At 39.8% G+C, this 17,156-nt stretch overlaps 1 protein-coding gene across 2 annotated transcripts in view; it reads left to right on the top strand.

The window, feature by feature from the left end:
- The window catches only part of PDE7B (phosphodiesterase 7B), a 346,524-nt gene that overhangs the window by 95,953 nt on the left and 233,415 nt on the right, over positions 1 to 17,156 (top strand). The window contains exons 1-2 of one of the 2 annotated variants that reach the window (XM_070461611.1): positions 15,158 to 15,258; positions 15,377 to 15,437. In XM_070461611.1, the coding sequence (XP_070317712.1) occupies positions 15,431 to 15,437 (7 nt within the window). In that variant the 5' untranslated portion in view covers positions 15,158 to 15,258; positions 15,377 to 15,430. Of the gene's footprint in view, positions 1 to 15,157; positions 15,259 to 15,376; positions 15,438 to 17,156 lie in introns of those variants that run through there. The other variant, XM_070461610.1, reaches the window with a different exon arrangement.

Here is a 17,156-nt window from a genome sequence, read left to right as displayed (position 1 = left end):
TCCACATATCTGCTATTCATTATATGCTATATATGCTATTCATATATGCTATAACACAAATCTGTTATTCGTACTTCTTGATTCCAGCTTGTGCTTCATGCAGTCCAGCATTTCTCATCTGCATATAAGTTAAATAAGTAGGGTGACAGTATACAGCCTTGACATGCTCCTTCCCCAATTTGGAACCAGCCTGTTGTTCCATGTCCAGTTCTAACTGTTGCTTCTTGGCCTGCATACAGATTTCTCGGGAGGCAGGTCAGGTGGTCTGGTAGTCCCATCTCTTTCAGAATTTTCCACAGCTTGTTGTGATCCACACAGTCAAAAGTTTTGGCATAGTCAATAAAGCAGAAGTAGATGTTTTTCTGGAACTCTCTTGCTTTTTTGATGATCCAACGGATGTTGGCAATTTGATCTCTGGTTCCTCTGCCTTTTCTAAAACCAGCTTGAATAGCTGGAAGTTCACGGTTCACGTACTGTTGAAGCCTGACTTGGAGAATTTTGAGCATTACTTTGCTAGCTGTGAGATGAGTGCAATCATGGTGTAGTTTGAGCATTCTTTGGCATTGTCTTTCTTTGGGATTGGAATGGAAACTGACGTTTTCCAGTCCTGTGGCCACTGTTGAGTCTTCCAAATTTGCTGGCATATTGAGTGCAGCACTTTCACAGCATCATCTTTTAGGATTTGAAATAGCTCAACTGGAATTCTGTCACCTCCACTAGCTTTGTTTGTGGTGATGCTTCCGAAGGCCAACTTGACTTCGCATTCCAGGATTCTGGCTCTAGGTGAGTAATCACACCATCGTGATTATCTGGGCCATGAAAATCTTTTTCGTATAGTTCTTCTGTGTTTTCTTGCCATCTCTTCTTAATATCTTCTGCTTCTGTTAGGTCCATACCACTTCTGTCCTTTATTGTGCTCATCTTGGCATGAAATGTTTGCTTGGTATCTCTAATTTTCTTGAAGAGATTTTTAGTCTTTCCCTTTTGTAATTCAAGGCTCTCAAGGAATACAATGGGTCTATAAGCATTACTTTATTTCTAAGATTATTTGCTATTATTGTTTCATGTTCTTTCTTGCTTTGCAAAAAACACATAGAGAAAACAGTTTTATGTCATTAGGTTAAAAATATTCAATATAAGCAGGAGCCTGCTAGTTTGCCAAGCACTAGTTACTTAGTGGGCATTGTTAATTGATGAAGTTATGTCATACTGCATGGCAATTTCACAGGCAGATTTGCGGGAATGAAAACAAAGCATGATCTTCAGGATTCCTTGAGTTTACTGACACCATTAAAAATTAAATGTTAAATCAACGATCATCTCTAACTTGTAAAAAGGCTACAGAAGATCTTGAGGCAATAAAGTGATTAAAATGAGAATCATAAACTATCAACAATATAGCCCTTCCTACCCCACATAATCCCCAAGTGACTTTCATACAAGTTTTCTTCTCAAATATTGGAAGCACTTTGCTGGTTTAACCCTTAAGCATATACTAAGATGATAGAGTACAGATATTACCTCTGTTTTCCTGATCTGAACTCTGACAAGGATATTTAAGACAAATTTTGTTAAATTGTTTAATTCTAGTAGTATTTGTCAGTGGAAAGATCTGCTGGTTGAAAATAAAAAATGTTTATGATTCTTGCTTTCCCAAGGGAAAATTATCTTTCAAAAATATAGTACTTGGAGAAATATTTGCCTTTGGGTTGGACTCCACTTAAAGGAATTCATAGTAGATCCACAGCAAAACCCAGTTACCAACTTCTTAATGGGGTAATGGCATCAAAACTTGCAGTTGAGCTTATTTTAATTTAACTTCACTTCCTTTATTCTTCTCTTTCAATTTAAATTGATACCGTCTCACAGATTTCTAACTTGACTGAGATATAGTAATGAAGGGATTGGGCATATTGTTGTCTCAACCCATTTGTTCATTCTTTTTTCAAGCAATATTTGTAGACAGCCTAGGATATGACAGACATTGATCTAGGTGCTGGGGGACAGTGAACCAGACCACAAATCTCAGCCCCTTTGAGAGACCCAAGAGGAGATAACTCTAAATATTGCCTTTTTCAAAGTAGGTTTTGGGATTGAATAAATGATACCAAGGCAGAATATAACTGTTAGCAAAATAAACACTTATTTTCACGGATTTTCATATTCCCTTGCAGCTTATAAAACCTGTCAGTTATTTCTCCAAGATAGCGGATTTTTCCAGCTCTAGCCTGGGGTTGCCATTGATTGCCAGTAGAATTTACAGAAATCTCCTTTCTGAGGCCAGATCCATGTCTCAGAGCTGTTCATATGGAGATAGTCAATACAATTTGACCAGTAATAGTTTTTTGATTGTCTACAGGAACATCTGGATCTTTGACCTCACAAGTAGTTATACAACAGGCCCTTATCCCTGTGGAAAAGTGTTTGTTCCTTTGTGGCTCAGAGACCCTGTGTTTGCCTGTCAGCCTTGATGTTCTGGAAGTCATTTTCTCTAGCACTGGGGTTATTTAATTCCAAGGACTGGTTTGAATTTCTTTTAAAACTATAAGTGTATAGGATTACATTTAATTGTTGGTTTATGTACAGGAGCATTACTGCCCTGAGTTGCAGGGAGCACATTATAAGTACTCCTTTGTCCTGGGTAAATACTCATTCAGTTACGGGCTGGATGAGGTCCCATGAATCTCCGAATCGTGACGTCTGTGCAAGCATTTGGAGATACTGCTGATATTATCTATTAAGCTTGTGCTGTCTATAGGGTCATATAAAGTAGCTTGGAAATTGCAATGTAAATCAAGAAAAACAATGTCTAAAGCTTGGACGTTTTGACCAGATGGCTGGAGCTGAGCCATTGTGAGTACATATTGTTGGCAGCACACGGGTCAGACAAAAAGGCGGTTGTTCCAAGAACTCAGCATCAGCCTTCCAGGGGCAGGAGGACAGAACGGGGCACTGCTGCGTGCTGTGTCGGCTTGAAGTGTAGGGACGTGGAGTCCTGTTCTGGTTCAAATTACACTCTGAAGGTGACGGGCAAATAAAGGGATAATTTTCTTGAAGTACAGCATGCCTTCCCAGTTGTTTCTGAGAAGATGCCTTTTCAAGTGTTAGGGAAGGACTTTTGTTCCAGGAGCTTAGTTCTTCTATATCTCCTGGCATCTAGGGTCTTGAGTGCTAATCGCCCCTATCTGTGCGTTCCCAAGCTTCACTCTATGCATGATTTGAAAGGCCTGGTCTCCATAATATATTAATATTATATTCATGCCAGACTAGGAAACATAGCAAGTCACAGTCTCATTCCTTGATCCGCCCTCCGTCAAGGCTATATGGATTTATACTAAATCAGAAGAAATCTGATGGTGAACACCCCATGAGGTAATACTGGATAGTGAGAATGAGTGAGCAGTTCTGTGGAATTTCCTAGTGTCGCTGGTTGCCAGAAGTCTTGGGGATAGTAGGGTAATGTCATTAATTAGAAGATGATTATAAACTCACAATTATAAGATGATGCTTCACTCACGTAGCAGATCCCTCTTCCCACCGAAGGCTCCTGCCAAGAGTTGTGAAGAGCAACATCGGTCAGCAAATGAGGCTGCTGTCAGTATTCCTGTTACAAAAGCTTTCTAAACACTGTTGGGATTTCTCTGCTGCCTTCAACAGATGGCTTGTGACCTGCAGTGACTTCTGTTCAGATCCAGGGTCTCCAGAATCCAGGCTGCTGGCCAATCACTAAATGGAGTCCCACAGAGCCGTGCGAGGTCTGCTCCCTGCCAACTTCCTCAGCCTCCTGTCTCTTCACTCCCCAAGTCTCCTGATTCTCTGAACCTCATCTCCTTCTAGCCATTCTTAACTTCCTTCAAGTTCTCAATCGCCCTTAAGCTTTTGCACCTATGGTTTATGGCACCTAAAACAGACACCCTTCCAGCTTATCTCATGACGTTCAGTGCCTCCCTTTGTCCACTGAGGACTTAATAAACAGTTTCTCTCTCCCCTATCCAGTTAGGATACCCTATTCAGAAACTCTTCCTCACCCATCAGGATGTGGTTAGTGTACCTGATCACCATGAGAAGTCTCCACGTACTCAAACCTCTTTGTATTCTTCCTTCTTCCTTGATGCCAGGGATAAGAGTGCGTCGGGCAGAGCTAGATGGTCCTTGTGCATCAGTGCAGTAACCAAATGATCTACAAGGACCTCCTTCAGTCAGCATCTTTACTACACAGACACAGAAAGTCTGCTTAATCCTCTTTAATTAGGACTTCAGACATAAGAATTATTTGAAAATAATGTAATCAAAATAGAGATAGGTTCTACTGAATTTCCCAGGCGGTGCTAGTGGTCCTGCCTGCCTACCAATGCAGGAGACATAAGAGACGCAGGTTCGATCCCTGGGTCAGGAAGATCCGGTGGAGGAGGGCATGGCAACCCACTCCAATATTCTTGCCTGGAGAACCCCATGGACAGAGGAGCCTGGTGAGCTACAGTCCATACAGTCACAAAGACTTGGACACGACTGAAGCAACTGAACCCACACACACACAGCATAAGCAGCTGATGACAGATATGTGAATATCTTCACTGAATGGGAAAGCTGCCAATGAAGGTTTTCTGAATGGATATTCTGAATGAGATATTCAGTTTTAGAAAATAAGACTTGACATTAGACCCTCAAGCTCCTCCCTTGCAGAAACTGGAGATAGTTTTCTAGGAAGGATTGGTCCAGTTTTCAATCTGCTCTTTGCCTTCAGATTGCCCATTCATTAAGTAAATATTTGGGGGCACTCCCATCTAACAGGTACTGCTGGCTTCTGTCTTTTTATGCGTGCTTTGGAGGACTTGAGGCTCCCAGGGCAATAGTTCAATGTCAAAAATGAGGAGGTAACTTGGAGTAACCCTGAATTACAGTCAAAAAAGACATGATTTTCTTGGCTTCTCTGCTTCTGAATAATTGTATACCATTAAAAACAATCATTCATTGGATACTCACTTCTACCAGACACTATTTTAGGTGCTTTATATTAATCCTCACTTGATCCCATGATGAACCCACAATGTAGGCAGTAGTGTTATCTCCATCTTATGTATGAGGAAATTAAGGCCAAGAATTACTGGGTCACTTGCCCAAGGTGATATATCTCGTAAATTCTGAAGTCTTGATGTGAACTCCACAGCCCATACTCTACTCATCATAAGACCTTAGAATGGAAAGTCACCTGACCCAACAGGGACTTGTCTATCTGCTAAATAAATAAAGTGACTTGGTTGACCACAATGCTCTCCCCGATCCCTCCCGGATTAATGGTATTTGTTTCTGGTACTGGAGCTGCCCTGTCCAAACTGCAAATCCTCACACAGCCCTCTTCCTTTGCCTGCATTTTTTTTTCAGCTCTGCACCTCACACTAGATTTTGCTTCCTTTGTTTTTCTCAAATCCTTTCTCAAAGGCTGCTATTCCTACCCAACCCAAGCTTCCTGCCCTTTTCTGCCCTGTGGACCTCTGTTCTCTTCATGTCTGGTTTTGCGAGTTACCCTTGGAGGGACCAGTGCTCCCCATTAGGAAAGGAGAAAAATTTTCCGCTCGTAAAGTCCCGTGCCTTACACAGTAGAACTGTGTTCTCTATCTTGTCCACACTACCACCAAGTCCCCTCTCTCACTTCCACCTCTTTTCTTCCACAAAACAACATTCACACCAGGCCCCTTTATGGGCTTCAGGGTCCACAGACGCTTTCACACATATGACATTATTTCAGTAGAAGGCTGAGCATTGTTGCTCTCTCTGTTCTACAAGGAGGTTCAAAAAGGTAAGACATGCCCCAAATCACACAGTTAGTGAGGGCTAGGGTTGGGGTTTCAGTCCTGATATTCTAGGTTCCTTCCTCTATATGTACCGATCTATCCTCTTTCTGTGCTGCTTTCCCTTTTCGCTAACACAAAGTGTCTGTGGACTTCCCCTTTCAGAAGCCCCTGTGTGTAGGGAAATGGTAATGGCATTAGCTGTTTGCTTTCACAGGATCTCTCTTTTTTTACTGAAAACTAGCTGCAGCTTATTATCAACACTTGGAGCTTGGAAAGGATAGAAGATAAAATTCTGACATATTTTTTGCTCTGGTTGTCAAGATTTATGGCAGTGTAGTCTTCAGTACAAGGACTGCAAAGCGTCTCTGGCTTAAGACTAACAGACACAATCTTAAAGAGAACATACGAACATGATGACATCGCACAAGTCTGTGTGGTATCTTTGGCCATTAAAGTGGAAAGTTGAAGAAGATGTCCAATGTTACACTTTTCATTGAGTTGCCCAGAATTTTCTGCATTTTTGCCACCTTTGTAAAATGATCAACAGTAAAAATAAGTATGTTATTTAAATTTCTTTCCTATAAAAGTTAAAATATTAAATATTTGTTTCGAAAAGAACCAAAAAAAAAAAAAGGATTTATGGCAGTGTTATTTGTATCTAATGGAGAATTCTCTGTGTTCATACCAGAATTATTCCCGAAGTGCCTTGGACCAAGATCCCCACTCAGTTGCTATAACTGGGTACATTTAGGAGCGGTGTCTCAGTGATAATCCACATGCCGTCAGCCCTCACAAGTACAGGTTCTGCTAAAATTGGGCTTGCCCTGAGGCCATTGTCATGGTTTTACATGATGAAAAACGTGGTTTCCAATGTGCGTTTTGATGTGTGCAGAGGAATTCAAAACTAAAAGTAGGGTGTGGAGAAAGTCTGCAGGAACTGAAGGGCATAAGGTAACCTAACACAGTAACTCTGAACCTGTGAGTTATCTAACCCCAGAATCTCCCTGAGGGGTCCGATTGGACCATTAGAAAGTAGAGCATTTCTAGTGCCCTCAAAAACAACAGGAAACACGGTTCGTTCTGGATGTTTGTTTAATAACTTAAAAAAATTACCCTTGGGCTGAAACCAGGTTTTCCAAGTTTGGGTTCATAATAAGTAGTTTTTAAACATTTAAAAATAGGGGTGTGTAATAAAATGCTGAGAGACTCTCTGGAGATCGCTGCTCCTGGCACTTCTCTAATAGAAAGCATACGCATTGAGCGAACATTTGACTGAAGAAGAAAACAAAGCTGTTAAAAACTGGTAGGCTCATTTTCCAATAGGAATAGCATTAATATCTTGCAAGTCACTGCTAACCATAGCTAATTAGAGGTTTATGAGGGATGGCCCTTCCCGACGGGTCACCTCGGGTTAGGCAGCCCACAGATTTGCTGTTGGCTGTGGGCAACAATGGATTTGTGAAGAATTTCTGCTCAGCTCAAGGTGATTATCTTTCTTTTTCTTTTCTGCTGCTGATGTGTCTCTTATTTTGACTGGCTGAGGTTGGGTTGGACGATGAGGCCCTGATTCCAAGACAGAGCCAGGTTGTTGCTGGAGATCTGCACTGACAGATTGTTGAAAACTTATTAGTCTGACGTTTTAACAGCCTGCAATGAGATGGAAATCTGCTCTTTCACTGGAAAAACTTAGAAAGGAAAACATGAGCTTGAGCCGAAATCAGCCCCAGGTCCAAATCTGCCATCCTCTGGCACAAAGGGCGGCACAGTGTTGAGAGCCGAAGGCCTGGCGATACCACCCACGGGGTAGGAGAGACTCGGCCACCGTGAGGTTGGAGCCTCTGAAAAGGCACCTCTGGGAGCCAGGGAAATGATAATGGGCTCAATTCTAGGTGCTAATGGCTCCAGCAGTAGCAGAAGTCGGCCTCACAGGAGGTTTCAGCTGGGTGGTTAGGGGTTGTTCCCTTGGCCATCACCATCTTGTGTGCTGATCCAAGGAAAAGGAATAAGAAACACCTCGGGCTTTGTTCCTTGTCTGAGGTAGAAATGGACGGAAAGATTGCAGCCAATACCGTTGATGAGAGAGATTTGGCACCACTGTATTGCAATTATTTGTCACACTGCTTAAAGAATTCACTGAGCACCTTGCTCTTCAAAAGCAAACCTAGCCTTGCTATCCCAGCCCAGAAAAAAAAAAAAAAAGATGGCCATGCAATGTGGCATGCAGGATTCAGGACTTTAGTTCCCTAACCAGGGATCAAACCCATGCCTCCTGCAGTAGAAACTCAGTCTTAACCACTGGATCTCCAGGAAATTCTTGAAATGTGTGTGTGTGTGTGTGTGTGTGTGTGTGTGTGTGTATAAACTCTGCCACTTTGATTAAACCCTCTACCCTGACCCACCACAACATTGCTCCCATCCTGGGCAGCTGCCAAAGAATCCTAACAGGATTTCTGGACTTTGCACAGGTAGCTGTCTCTACCAGGAGAGTCCCTCTCTTTTGCCAGCCAACTCTTTCCTGTAGTCATCTCATTTTGGAAGCCTTCTGGTATCCCCAAACAGTATTGGGTGTCCACCTTGGAGGATGTCCATAGCATTTTATGCTCTAACTCAGACCAGGCTTTAAAATTCCTGAGGATAGGATCTAGCCTAAATCACATTTGCTTTTTTCAGCCACCTTCAGTACAGTTCTTGCATAGAGCAGGCACTTGATAATGGTGTCTTTTTGAGTATTTATTCATTCATTCACTCATTTGATAGACAGTATAAGGGAATCTCAAGCTTCCAGGCCATGTCAGGCTTTAGGGAGTGCAGTCCCTTAATAGAACCTATGTTTTATGATCTATAGACATAAGCCATGTCCTCTCCAGGCTGATTTTCCAGGAGTCTGGCTTTAATTAGTATCATTCGGTTCTTTGTTAGGGGAAAATGTGAGATGGGAAATGACCCAGATGTTTCAAGATGTCTTTTCAGTGTCAAGTTGCCCCTTCATCACCCCCTTTGCCGCTCCACGTCAGATGGCTGCGTCTAATCGCAGCACTTACTGGTGAGTATACATAAGTATCCAGAAAAAAATCCCGCTCATGCTACCCCCAGATAATCCCAAATCTCAAGTACATCCTGCAGAATTGCAGTAAAGAATTATTTCTTCATTTATTTGATTCACATCGGAAATGCCATGATGCGTTAGTCATCGTGCAAGATGCGCAAGGGATGATCAAAGAGAACAAATGCATCAGCATACAGGCATTTGCCTTATTTACTAAAAGCCTTACTAGAGAAATTCTTGTATTGAATGGCCAACTTGCAGAATCCAAGTGCTTAAAGATGGGGTGAGGGTGGAATGAAGGCAGCATGTGCTAAGGATGTGCCTCCTCTGGGTTGTGTCTGTTGCTTCTGGAAACAAGTGAGATGAACTTCCCTTTCCACCAGGGACCATGGTTAGCTCTTCTTCAGATCAAGAAATTCAGCTCTCTTTTTATTTTTTCTTAAAATAGATCTAATCATATGTCAGAGGTTCTTTTCGCTTTGCTTTGTTGAGTGATCTATCAAGTACAGTCATGGAGATGTTGGGTTTTCTGCATCTGCAGTAGCATCCAACATTCAGTCACTGGTTCCATCGGTGTCAAGAGGCAATTGTGCCCAGACCTGTCTAATCCCTGGATTGCTGCCAAGGTGATGGGACCTTAGACCAGAAATTCCTGTGATGCCCTCTGTTTCTCTACTTTCCCAGTTGTGGCCCACCATTAGTTCCCTTCATGAGTCAATTTCACATTTTTCTCTGAGTCATTCCCGGAGGACCAGCCTGTAGCCTACTCCACCAATGATTTTATATGCACCTAATTCCCTTTACTAATTTCTTTTCTGCTTAAGAAAAGGTATAATGGTGGAAGGAAATAATCAAATAATCACAACTATTAATTATTTGCTGATAATGTTCACCATTACCTGCTTGTGGAAAACAGCTACTGCCTCAGCTAATACAGGGGAAAACCAATAAGCAAAAAAATTTCTGTCTTGGGTTTTACTTGTTTGCTAATGTTTCCACCTATCCAAAAATATCAATATACCTGACCTGAAAACACTAGTTGCTGCAAGCCTGCTGAGAGACTAAACACAGGCAGACCTCAGAGATATTGTAGGTTCGGTTCCAGACTACCGCAATAAACTGCATGCTGCCATAAAGCAGGTCAAATGACTTTTTTGGTTTCCCAGTGCAAATGAAAGTTATGTTTGCACTATAATATCACTTATTGTGTGCAATAACATTATGTCTTTAGAAGCAATGTACACACCTTAATTTTAAAATGCTTTATTGTAAAAAATGCTAGCCATCATCTAAGCCTTCAGTGAGTTGTAATCTTTTTGCTGGTGGAGGGTAGGAAATATTTTGAGAATTACCATCATGTGACTCAGAGACACAAAGTGAGCAAATACTGTTGGGAAGTGGCATCGGTAGATTTGCTTGACAGAGGGTTAACACAAATCTTCAGTTTGTGAAAAACACAATGAAGCAGTGCCCAGTAAAATGCGTTATGCCTGCGTGGTCAAGTGCTAACAAATATTCAGAAAAAAAACAGGATGAAATTTTATGTGAAGCAAAAAAAATATTTACTGGTTTAAAAAAGTTAGAAGTGCTGCCAACTGAACAATGTGTAAACTTTTTACTGTCTTTAATTTTCTTACTTCCTCTGAGTATAGCATGCTACTCTTCTGGAGGAGGGAATGGCAACTCACTCCAGTATTCTTGTCTGGAAAATCCCATGGACAGAGGAGTTTGGTGGGCTACAGTCCATGGAATCCCAAAGAGTTGGACATGATTTAGCAACTGAACAACATGTTACTATTATAAATATTTGAATATTATTTTCACTTTAGATATAACATCCCCTTAAGAAAACAGATTTGCTGAGTACTTAAATGTGATTTTTTAAATTGTACTTAATATTCATTTTTTTCACAACTAACTTTATGATGAAAGTACTGAAAAAACACAGTCCACTTAAGAGAAATATACTTTATTGTACATTTTACTACAACACATAATTAAGCTAATGAAAATTAAATATTTTTAATGTAATAAAATAGATGCCATACTTTATAACATCCATCTTGCTCTTCCTAAGTAAAAGGTAAATTTTAGATTTAATGTGGAAGATTCTTAGTAAATAAAATTAGCAACTAACTTGTAAAATATCCTGACTTCTAAAATTAGAAGTATTTCTTTGTTTTTAATATTAAATAATAACATGGGCATTAAACTAGAATTTAATGGATGAGTTCAGTTTGTTAAGTCCTATTTTCATATTATAATCTCATATACGGTAATTTAAATTGGTACATTCTGGTTCGTAATAAATTAAGAGCTAAACTTGTAATGATATTATGATGTAGATAATACCACCCCATTTTACAGATGAGAGAGCAAGTTTAGTTCTCTTTAGCAAGTTTAGAACGAAATAATCCATTATGGTATATAGTAAGTACGTGCTTGCAACAGCAGGATTTGAACTTGGGTCTGTCTAATCCAAGGCCTATGTTCTAATAGGTGGCAACTGTTGCCAACATCACTGGCTAACGAATGAAAAAGGACATAGAAACAGACCTGGCATACTTGGCCAAGGCAATAAGGAAGCCTGCAGTAGCCTATATTTGGGAATCTGGCCAAGCATTTGGGAAGCCATCAGCTTTCATTCTCTCGCTCATTGGAGCGAGGAATATTCTGTAGTGAGCTCTCTCTGCCTCAATTTTCTACCCTCTTAAAAGAGTATAATCAGAGTACAAGAGGGTAGATGTATAGATCACACTTAGAACAATGCTTAGCCCACAGTATGGGCTAGAGAAATTTTAGCTAGTTTACAAATATTTGTTAAGGGTCTGGTATGTATAAGGCATCAGGATTATAATAATGAGGCATGTTAAAAACCCTAACAATGAAACTGGTTTGATTCTTTGCAGTCTATAAAGGCAATAGGCATTACACACCTGAGTTGGTGTGTAGCACAGCTTTGTGCTTTGGAGGGGAGCATGTGACAAGAGACTCTGTATTGCTAGCAGGGCTCCAGCCCCTTGGATGGGGACTTAGTAACTACGCCCTGTTATTTAGCAGAGCTTGCTGGGAGTCATGAACACAAGCAAGGCAAGCTGGTCTCATTATTTTAGGCACAGGAGACAAAGCAAAGACGGAGATCTCTTGGAGAGATGAGATCTGAGAACCAGGTAGAAGCTTGGGGATCGGAACTGGATCAAAGTCTGGGTCATTCTTGGGGAGTAAATGAGCGACCAGGTGGAGCAGCAAGAGGGGAGGGCTGCAGCCCAGAGACTCCAAGAAGGCATGGGGCCTTCCCCCATAGCAGATTCTGTGGTTTTCTGGGGCTTGGACCCTGTGGCTTAGCCTAATTTGTCTCCTAAACTAGGTCTCACCCTGGGTTGCACAGCAGGCAGGAACCTGGCAGCAAAGGCCCTGCAGACAGCGGCATCAGTAAGAAAAAGTGCTGGGAAAAAAATCTGGTTTCTTTCAAATCCTGAGGACTGAGAACAATCAGATTCCCTTCAGGGCAATGCTTTAAAATCAGGTGCCATCATCAGGTAACTTTACAAAGCAGGGCAATTAAAGCACTGGTTAGAGGTGCCTCAGCCATCCCCCAGGTAGCCAGGGAGATAAAGACGAGGAAGAGGACTGCCTTGTGGTCATCAGACAGGCTGCCATGCGCATTCTTGCTGCCTGGTCATTAGCTTGGTCACTGAACCCAGGCAGGCCATGGCTTTTAAGGAATGCAGGTTTCATGGGCGTTTCAGAAACTTCTCTTGGATTTGTTCATGTCCAAGAAAGGAAGCAAGACCTCCACCCATGCCCACACCAACCTGCAACTTGAGGGGTGGACCTCTGGCTGCCCTTGGACTTGGGTACCCACTGCAAGCCCCTGCAGTTAAGGAAGGAAAACTCTTCCATCTTAGCACATGTGTGGGCATTATTCTTAACAAAGTGTAAGGGATCACTCCAGGGTTACTTCCCTGTAGGACCCAGAATATGGACTGATAGAACTTCCTGGCACTTTGTTTCACCAAGGAGCTGAAAACAGTTTAGAAACCTCTGATCTTTCAATTAAAAATAATCATTAACTCTCAGGGCATAAAAAATACCCCTTTAAAAAGCAAGTAATGCAGGAAATGGATCCTAGCAGTTTGAAAGGGTATAACCTCTGCCAAAACACAAACCAGACAGCAACAGACAGTCGGGTCAGACTCCACGGATCGTTAACCCTCACATTTGCTCTCTGATCAGACTTTGTGGCATGTTAGCATCCCATGTTATTTACAGAGAAATGAAGCCTGAAGAGATTAAATAGCATGATAAACATCACATGACATTTAGTTCAGCAGAGTAAAGCCAGGAGAAAACCCATGTACTTTCTGTTCAGTATTCAGCACCCTCTTAGAGCCTTCACGAGCACTTGGTCTTCCTCTTTCCGCAGTCCACCCAGACTAGCCAGCAGCTTACTTCCTTTTCATGGTCTTGAGCCAACTGCCCATCTCTGTGCATGATGTAGGTCATCTCAGAAAATGGGTTGATTTGAATGTAATTGGGTCATGCTTTTCCTCTCAACCTGTGCCTTTGTGTACCAGGAGGTTTCATCATTAGGTATAAAGAATGTAAATTCTCAGATCTGGGAGTTGTTTTCTTCAGAAATTACTTTGTCTTATGATGTTTTAAGTGTAGGTACAATAAAGAATGATGGGAGTGGAATTAACCAAGTCGTGAACAGTGACAGAAAGAGGAAAATGGACTGAAGTAGATGTTCTCAGTCTTCCTAAGGACAAGGAAATAGATGGTGAAAACAAATATAGTCTGGTACTAAATGACCTCCATAAGCCCATGGGAGACAGCAGACAAACAGTGTGTGAAGGGCCATTTTTATAATCAGAGTGTTGCAAATGGGGGAAATTCTTACTTATTTTGAAATATTTCAAGCATAGGAAACAGAATAATTTCAAGAACAAATCATTATAGAAAAAGTTGATAACCCCTGTATACCCTCCAATATTTCATAACTCTGTGTATTTATCCCCTACCCTAAATTTGATATTTTTTTCTTTGCCTGTTTTTATGCTTCTTCTGTAAATATATTCATAGACAATGTGTTATTTTTAGATATTTTCAACTTCATAAAATATGGAGATAGTGTTTTACCTTACATACTTTTACATGGTTTAAACATTGTATATATTTTATATGATTTAAAACTTAAATATATTTTATATGATTTGAACATTATATATTATATAATTTGAATATATTATACAATTTTTATATTATGTATTTATAGGTATATATTCTATATTAATATGTTTTTACAGTAATGTAACCCTAATTCATTTTCATTTTTAACTGCCATGTAGCATTCCAATATATGAATAACATTTATCTGTTTTTGTAACTGAATATTAAAGTTTCACTGATTATCAGTCTAGAAGATGACTTGCTGTATCATAGTCTATGCACATTTTAACTTAGTAAGAATGAAATCCAGTCATTAATAAGTAGAAATTTAGTAAAGATTTTGCCAATTTTTCTCCAAAATGATTCCATCATTTTATACTAAAACTCACAGTATATGAGAATATCCATTTTTCTACACTTTTTTTACAAACTTGTTTCTGCCAGATTTCTAAGTCTTCCCATATCTTTGGGTTCAAAATAGGCTTCTTTATTTTTATCTTTGATTTGCTGGTTCCTGATTATTATTAGTGTGGTGGAATACATTCTCTCTGTTTAATGACCATTCAGATTTCCTCTTCCATGAATTGCCTCTGTCCTCTACTACACAGGCTAACAGGCTCTTTTATCCTTTTTCCATTTTCCTTTGGATTATTTGTTATTTTCTTATTGATTTGGAGGATTTATTTACATGTTTGGCTGCCAACCATTAGTAGATCACATTCGTAAATGTGGTCTAGTCTTAAGTAACTGATTGTATCTCTGGAGTTCGTCTTGCACAAAAATTTTAACAGGCAAGTTGGAACTGAGATGTAGATAAGAAAGTTGATATTTCTATGAGTTGATGCTTCTAGAAAAGCATTATGAATGCCACTTTTTCATCATTTCTTTATTTGAACAGAGAGTTCAGAGTCTGCAAGTTCAGAGAGCTAAGTGTATACCACTGAGGTTTGTGCTTGAAAATATCTGCTTGATTGCAGAGTAGGTAGCTTAGAATAATTTCAGTGCTGAAGAAGGACCAATTTTGAGAGTGAATGATTAACCTCAGATTATTAGATCGAATAGACTGTGTATCTTCTTTTGAAATAGAAACTGTTGGCCGCTGAGTGCTCTGGCTGTGACCCCTCAGAGGAGCACAGAGTCAGCTCCAGGCAGGGGCATGAGGCATGCAGGAACAGTCTATTCCCAGTTCCCCTCTTAGGAGTTTTACTACCAGGAACATCTCTGCTCATGACAAGCGCCTAGATTCAGGTAACTAAAGAAAACACGAAGAGTAGAATGTTATGGTGACGTCAGGCGACATGGACAGGTTGCCTTGGGAATCCTAAAAGGAAATCTTAAAATAATGATGGCTTTCTTTCTATTTCAGAGGTGTGGCGAAATCTTGTTTGAAAACCCTGATCAGAATGTCAAATGTGTTTGCATGCTAGGTAAGAAGATTTCTCATTTTAAATCTGTTAAGCATGTTGATGTCATGGGGGCTACTGTTCTGTTGCCTTACTGATTGTCTCTTGTTCATATTGCAGAGGGTAATCGGCTCTTTTATAGGTTTATAGACAACTATAACACATTTATATGTGGAACACTTGATGATAAAGAGTTTGATTGTAATAACTGTCAATAATTCAGGAACCATGCTTTTGAGCCTTTCAAAATTTTTCTTGGATCATCAGCATAATATCGGGTGCTTTGTATTCAGGCAACTGGAATGAAAACGTAAGAAGAATCACATTATAAATCCTAAACTAGAGATGGTATACTAGATAAGCGAACTATTTATACCACAGCACAAAGTCCTTACTTACAATGCCTGAGAGAAATATACATTCGAAATAAAATGAAGTCAACACAACAGTTAGGCATATTGCATTAGTAATAAAAATCACAGCCTTGTAATGAATGACAATTTGTTTTTGTGGGACGATATATCATCAATGCCTTTCACAAACTCTTTAATATACTGTATCCTGTTAAAAATGAAGTTGATATCATTTTCCTCATTTTATAGATTACAAAACTAGGTCAGAGAATATAAGTGATGCACTTAATATCAAAGTGAGAAATCTAAATCATGATATAAAAGTTTTTAAACTGTAAAATTTTAGGTCTAGTATTTCGATCTTATTTGAGCCACTAAACTATGTCACTGGGTTAGAAAATGGCGACTCACTCCAGTATTCCTGCCTGGGTAATTCCATGGACAGAGAAGTCTGGTGGGCTACAGTCCATGGGGTCACAACAGAGTCAGACATGACTAACAGCAAAACAGCAACAACATGGCTAAAGAGTAACATATCCACTGGAAAATGAATATTTTACTGGAAGCACATGAACCATGAATGTAGCACAGCATCCATAAATCCATGTCAAATATCCAGGAGTCCTTTTTCTTAACCACAAAAATACTTCAAAATGCTAATGGGTACAAATGAGAGAGAGATGGAAGTAGAAAATTTTTTTTTGTCCAGCTGTATGTCCCAACTTTGGATTTTGAGGAAATCATCTTATCACTGTATCATATTTATTTGTCAACTAACTCATTTAATTTTCAAAATAACAGGATGAATTGTTGCTGTTATAACCCTCATTTTGCTGAAAGAAAATTGAAGCAGATCATAACTAAAATGTTGATTATAGTTTCTACATGATCTACTAACTTGAATCAGTTTGAACTTGTGATGACTTTACTTGCATGAGTGCATCACTTATTTTGATTGAATTTTTCCTTGTACTTCCTCCCCTGTGAGTTGTTTGATTAGTTTTTAGCTATGAAAAGGACAAAACAGACTATCCACTACTGCCTATAGATTTAATTTCAATTAAAGCCAATCACCTTTCCATCTCTTCTAGATAATATGGTGTGATTTATATCCCTAACAAGAAAATATTCCTGGCCACCAAATGCATTCCCCCAAGGAATGCACCAAATTCCACAAAATCCCAAGATCAGAAGAATATTTATATAAATCAGCTTTATATTGCTACCACTGTCATAAGAATTTTAGTTGTGTACTTAAATATGTGACAGGTAAAGTCCATCCTAAGTGTCTTGTTTAATTAGATCATTTATTTAAGTAAATTAGGCCATGGCTTCTCTTTCAAAACATAGATATCTTTGACGATGGCAGTGTATTATTAAGCTTTTAGGT

The sequence above is a fragment of the Odocoileus virginianus genome, chromosome 34 (genome assembly GCF_023699985.2).
Source record: "Odocoileus virginianus isolate 20LAN1187 ecotype Illinois chromosome 34, Ovbor_1.2, whole genome shotgun sequence".
NCBI lineage: Eukaryota > Metazoa > Chordata > Mammalia > Artiodactyla > Cervidae > Odocoileus > Odocoileus virginianus.
This window is presented reverse-complemented; position numbering and strand designations above follow the sequence as displayed.